This window comes from Arachis ipaensis, chromosome B1 (assembly GCF_059453495.1).
Source record: "Arachis ipaensis isolate K30076 ecotype BB chromosome B1, ASM5945349v1, whole genome shotgun sequence".
Lineage (NCBI taxonomy): Eukaryota > Viridiplantae > Streptophyta > Magnoliopsida > Fabales > Fabaceae > Arachis > Arachis ipaensis.
Genome location: NC_142436.1, coordinates 16,333,605 through 16,340,262, shown reverse-complemented (window position 1 = coordinate 16,340,262; position 6,658 = coordinate 16,333,605). Strand labels below are relative to the sequence as shown.

Genomic DNA, 6,658 nt, shown 5'->3' with positions numbered 1-6,658 from the left:
CGAGTTGGTCGTTCCATTAATTTATTGTTAATATATTACTATTATTACTGATGTACATTGTGCAAGGTAAAAATTATCAAATAATATCGCTTTTTTAACATGAATAATGTTAAAAAATAATAATATAAAATTATTTTATTTAATTTAATATCTATAATTATATGTTTATTATATTTAAAATTATTTATTTATTTCAACAATAATTAAGAAATAAAAAACAAAGCACTAAAAAAAGCCAAAGAAAAAAGTTATCCGTTCCTAAACTAACTCTCAAACATTTTTGTTTAATATATTATGTAATATTTAATAGTGACGCATCAAAATAAAAACTTAATGGAACTACTAAATTAAGTCATATTTATATTATGTACAGTTTTGTTAGATAGACAATAACTTTTATAAATAATATGAATAATAAATTCTAAAATTGACTAACTAAAATAAAAAAACACTCCATTTTTAAATTATTTTCTAAATTTTAACATTAGGATAACCATCTGCACACTTAGTGAATTGAACATCCAATTGTTAACTGTGTATGAATAAATCGAATCAAAAGAAATAACTATCCAATTAAAAATAATAAACATAATCATCTGCATACCTATTAAATTGAACATCCAACATATCAATTGTTCACATTGTTTAATATTCTCATTGTCTACCTATACTTTTCTTATTATTTAAAAGAGGAATGCCCAATGAACAAGTTATTTTTGTATCCAAATTCAACAAAGTATTTTTTCTTTTTTTTTTTTGTGTATTTTCATTTTTTTTCAATTAACTTTTTATTGTGTTAATAAGTTATTGGACGAACTTAGTTACCAAATTAACTTGATTGGTAGGCTAAGGATTAATTCATTGTGGATTTGAGCTACATTTTAAAGGTCTATCGCTGGCCAATAAATTACTGCTTATACAAGACAGAATTCTAATACTTACTTAAGTGAATAAGTGAGTTGACTACTTAACCAACCCACATTAATTACCAAAATTCTAATTAGTGAAGATCTAACTTGGCTAAATATCCTAAGTGTAGAGATAATTCATAGGTCTTCTTTTCATTCCTTTAAAAATTAATATTCTAACTAATTATACTTAGGTTAGTAAGAATACTCCATAAAAAATAAAAAAAATAATTACTATTTAAATATATTATACATATTATTTTATTTTATTTTTAGTAAAAAAATAATTATTAAAATAATTAAATACGATATAATATAATATAATAATAGATAAAGTATATTTTGTTTTTGAAATTTGCTAAAAGTTTTAAAATTATCCGTAAATTTTATTTTATTTTAATTTTGTTATAAAAGTTTTCAGTTTGGATAAAAAACACACTTGACGATTAATTTTTTGAAACTTTAGGACTAATTCAGTAACAATTTTACTGGAATAATTTTCAATATAAGCAAATAAGACATAATTATCATGTATTATTGTTGGATTGGTCCTAAATTTTTTAAAAATTTAACTGTGAGAATATATTTGATGTAAATTGAAAATTTATAGAATAAAATTAAAACAAAAATAAAATTTAAAAGTATTTTTAAAATTTTTGACAAATTATAAAAAAAATATGCTTTGCCTTATAATAATTAAATATTTTTATAATAATATAATTAATATTTTATAAAAAAAGCACACAGAGAATATATATATATATATATATAATAGTTGACTTTAATTGTGTATATAACATGAGTTGTAAATTAATAGCAGCTGAAATATTTAAAGGAATTTAACTAAAAGTACTTTTAAGATTTAGTTGAAAAAATTATTTAAGACTAAATAAAATCCAAAATTTTAATATATTTATTAAAATAAAAATTTAAATATTTTTATTCATAATAATTCTAAAATTTTTTTAACGCATAATTACCTCAATCCTATTTTAAATAGTAGAAATTTACTCCATTGGACTTTGGGATTGGAGAGGGTTTGGACTTTGGGCTGTGTGGTTTTTGCCCCATTGAACACATAACACATAACAGCTTTTACAAGGTAGCTGATTGTTTGACTTTTGCCATGACTTCAGCCCGTGAGCCCCACCACCCAACATAGACAAAGGGAACCTCAATTCTTAAATTATTATTATTATTATTATTATTATTATTATTATTATTATTATTATTATTATTATTAATTAACTAATCATTAATAACGGAGGCAAAATCAGAAATTGATTTTAATATCACTGACCATTTGGCGTTTGCGAGAGTCAATGTCCCCTTCTCCCTTGTTGTTAAGCAACGGTTGAAACATAGTGGAGGCAGTGTTTTCGATCAAAGGGAGAGGGAGGGAGAGAGAGCACAGAACGGGGGTTATGCTTTAATTGAAATTTCTATTCTTTTTTTTTTTCCTTCTTACTTTTGTCATCTTTTTTCTTTTTTATTTATTTTCTTTGCTGTTTCCTTCGCCTTTTGGATTTCAATTTCAATTTAGAGAAGAAAATCCTACTGTGGAAGATACGAACCTACTTATCAATTATCATACCGGTATGTTTTGTATTTACTTCTCTTTAGTAAAAGAGCATTTCATGTTTTGAGGCGCTTTGCTTTAATTATGCTGCTCTGAAATAATTACAGATTGAGAGAGAGAGAGAGAGAGAGAGAGAGAGAGAGAGAGATCCTTGTGGAGTGCCTCTCCCTCCTAATTGAAGCTCCATAGTTACTGTTACTTGTCCTAGGATTCTTCTTCAAACCCATTTCTATTTATTTTTTGGTTGGGGAGAGTTTCTTCTCTTGTGGAGTGCCTCTCCCTCCTAATGTGAGAATTGCTCTGCAAAGTTTTGGGATCTGGATTTCTAGGGTTTGAGAGTTATGAGCTTTTGACTTTTTCTCTCTCCATCTTCGGCATCACACTTTCCTTTTGTAAGAAGTTGGGTATTGAAACCTATTCCAGGTAAAATGAACTGTTTTTTCTTTATTACTTTCCTTTTTCCCCGTTTTTTTTTTTTTTTTTTTTCTTCTTGGTGATTGGTGTTCACTTTTCACCGGAAATGGTGAGCTGAGTTGTTTGTTCATTCTCTCAAAAATCACACCTTTCAGGATTTCGATCGTTGGGGAAATCCAGGGTTGTGGTCTTCGTGGAATTAGGGAGTTTTAGCTTAATTTGTTACAGGTCGATGGGCTGAACTTTACTTCTTGTCTGTGTTGTGTTCGTTCAAGTGACTCAATTCAAGCTTCCTGGTTCTCTCATCTGAAATTGATTTTTGAGAGCAGTGGAAGGTATCATGCATCTCTCACTATGGAAGCCCATTTCCCACTGTGCTTCTCTGCTCTTGGACAAGAAGAGCAGGAGGAAAGATGATGATTCCGTGGTCGAGATAAGGAGGAACCCATCAATGCTTCAGAAGCTGCAAGAGAACAAGCTTAGGGAAGCTCTTGAAGAAGCTTCTGAAGATGGATCACTCTTCAAATCTCAAGACATAGAGCCAGAGACTGTTGCCAACCAGGATGAAAGCCTTGGGAGATCCCGTTCCCTCGCCAGGCTGCACGCCCAGCGGGAGTTCCTTCGCGCCACTGCCCTTGCCACTGATCGCACTTATGAATCCGAGGAGGAAATTCCCACCTTACAAGAAGCATTTTCGAAGTTCCTCACTATGTACCCCAAGTACTCATCGTCAGAGAAAGTTGATCAGTTGAGGTCTGATGAGTATTCACATTTGGCACCTAAGGTGTGCCTTGATTACTGTGGCTTTGGTCTCTTCTCTTTTGTTCAGACTATTCACTACTGGGACTCTTCTACATTTAGCTTGTCTGAGATAACTGCAAATTTGAGTAACCATGCACTTTATGGTGGTGCTGACAAAGGAACAGTTGAACATGATATAAAGGTTAGAATCATGGATTATCTGAATATTCCTGAGAATGAATATGGCCTTGTTTTTACTGTTAGTAGAGGGTCAGCTTTTAAATTGCTGGCTGAATCATACCCTTTCCATACAAACAAGAAATTGTTGACCATGTTCGACCATGAGAGCCAGTCAGTTGCTTGGATGGCTCAGTGTGCCAGGGAGAAAGGTGCCAAAGTATGTAGTGCATGGTTTAAATGGCCAACCCTCAAACTATGCTCTACCGATTTGAGAAAACAGATTTCTAGCAAAAAGAAGAGGAAGAAGGATTCAGCTACCGGCCTGTTTGTGTTCCCAGTTCAGTCCAGAGTAACTGGTGCTAAGTATTCGTACCAATGGATGGCCTTGGCACAGCAGAATAACTGGCATGTCTTGCTTGATGCTGGATCATTGGGGCCTAAGGACATGGATTCACTTGGGTTGTCCCTATTCCGGCCAGATTTTATAGTTACATCATTTTACAGGGTGTTTGGGTATGATCCAACAGGTTTTGGATGTCTTCTGATCAAGAAATCAGTTATGGCAAGCCTGCAGAATCAGTCTGGGAGTACTGGCTCTGGAATGGTTAAGATTACTCCCGAATTTCCAATATATTTGGGTGATTCAGTTGATGGATTGGATGGATTGGCTGGTATTGAGGATGAGGAAGTCATTGCTGCTGGTGATAAGACTTCTGAAACTCGTCAGGGCTCTCAATTACCTGCCTTTTCTGGTGCATTTACGTCTGCTCAGGTCAGAGATGTATTTGAGACTGAAATGGATCAAGACAGCTCAGAAAGAGATGGAACTAGCACTATATTTGAAGAGACTGAAAGCATATCTGTTGGGGAGGTGATGAAGAGTCCTGTCTTCAGTGAGGATGAGTCATCGGAAAATTCATTTTGGATTGATTTGGGTCAGAGTCCAGTTGGGTCTGATGGTGTTGGTCATTTAAATAAACCGAGGATGTCTTCTCCCTTACCATCCATGTGGTTTAATGGGAGGAAGGCCCAGAAGCAACATTCTCCAAAACCAACATCCAAGAAATATGGAAGTCCTATGTATGATGACAGAGAGGTAAATCTAGGTCTTCATGATGATCGCCATGTATTGTCATTTGATGCTGCTGTCCTAATGTCACAAGAGCTAGACCGGGTCAAAGAAGTTCCGGAAGAAGAGCAGGATGAATCTAGTCACTATTCTAGAAATGGTAATTCATCAGATCATTTAGAAGCCAATGGAATATTGGAAGAACCTGGAACCAGTGAAGCAGCTCAAAATGGATCTGTTGCTTTGAAAGGATCCTGGCTCAATCAGCATCAAAGCTTCGAGAACAGCTCTACGTCTGAAATATGTGCTGATGTTAAAGAAAGTGCCATAAGAAGGGAAACTGAAGGTGAATTCAGGTTATTGGGTAGGAGAGAAGGGAATCGATATGGTGGTGGCAGGTTTTTTGGTTTGGAAGAGAATGAACACACCAGCAGGGGAAGAAGAGTGTCATTTAGCATGGAGGATAATCGTAAAGAGTACCTAAACCAGACCCTAGAGCCAGGGGACATATCTGCAGCTAGCTTGGATGATGAAGAGGCTGTCACAAGTGATGGAGAATATGGTGATGAGGAGGGTTGGGGCAGGAGGGAACCAGAGATAGTATGCCGGCATATAGATCATGTTAATATGCTTGGTCTCAACAAAACGACATCCAGGCTTCGGTTTTTGATCAATTGGCTTGTGACCTCCTTATTGCAGCTAAAGTTACCTGTTTCTGATGGGGATGAAAAAGTGAATCTTGTCCACATCTATGGCCCTAAAATAAAATATGAGAGGGGTGCAGCTGTAGCTTTCAATGTCAGAGACAGAAGCAAGGGGCTGATCAATCCAGAGATTGTCCAAAAGCTTGCTGAAAATGAAGGGATCTCTCTTGGTATTGGTTTTCTCAGTCATATAAGGATCCTTGATGGCTCAAGACAGCAGCGGGTATCCCTGAATCTTGAAGATACAACTCTTTGCAGGCCGATGGAGAATGGTCGGCGTGATGGAAAAGGCAGCTTTGTAAGGCTTGAAGTTGTGACAGCTTCACTGAGCTTTTTAACCAACTTTGAAGATGTGTATAAATTGTGGGCTTTTGTGGCTAAGTTTCTTAACCCGGCATTTATCAGGGAAGGTGGTCTTCCAACTGTTGAAGAAGGGTATGAGACATAAGTTAGCAGTGACTTTATCAGATTCTGGAAACTGAAATTGAACCTGAAACATCATTTATTTGAAGATCCCAACCGGGAGCAGCAGCTGGAAGAATGAATGTGATCATTTGTATGCTCTGCCAAAATGGACAGATGTTCATCTCTGCGTAAAGTCAGATGAGGCAAGCAGGTGGATTTCTTGATTTATGTTTCTTGTTGCTTAGATTTTTCATTTTTCTGTCCCCTTTTTTTTAGCTTCTTGTAGAGTTGGCCTTATCAGATTTGTTACATATTGGGGAGCCATGGTGTTGTTTGAAGCAATATTTTATGGGTAGAATCTCTATTGTTTAAAAACTGTTCTTCTGTTGCATACTCAACTTTTGTAAAAAGGGTAGTGTTCATTTTATGCTATAGTTACAGATCATCAATTTTGGTGCTTTCTTTGTTGGTCTTATATTTCATTATTTGTGCTAATCTATTGCATACTCAACTTTTGTAAAAAGGGTAATGTACATTTTATGCTATTGTTACAGATCATCCATTTTGGTGCTTTCTTTGTTGGGCCTATATTTGTGCTAAGTAGAAGAATCGAAACATTGAATTTGACTGGTAGATTATATTATAGAAATAGATCCAG

The 6,658-nt window shown here is 34.6% G+C and overlaps 1 protein-coding gene across 1 annotated transcript; it reads left to right on the top strand.

The window, feature by feature from the left end:
• The first annotated feature begins 2,232 nt into the window (after positions 1–2,232).
• LOC107626209 (uncharacterized) lies at positions 2,233–6,449 on the top strand. Its single transcript, XM_088501139.1, has 3 exons — positions 2,233–2,504; positions 2,595–2,910; positions 3,057–6,449. The coding sequence occupies exon 3, from the start codon at positions 3,242–3,244 to the stop codon at positions 6,041–6,043; it is 2,802 nt and encodes a 933-aa protein (XP_088357265.1). The 5' UTR covers positions 2,233–2,504; positions 2,595–2,910; positions 3,057–3,241; the 3' UTR covers positions 6,044–6,449.
• Positions 6,450–6,658: the final 209 nt, after the last annotated feature.

Excerpts from the sequence above, each read along its gene's own strand:
- LOC107626209 (XM_088501139.1), top strand. The coding sequence starts at position 3,242 with ATGCATCTCTCACTATGGAAGCCCATTTCCCACTGTGCTTCTCTGCTC.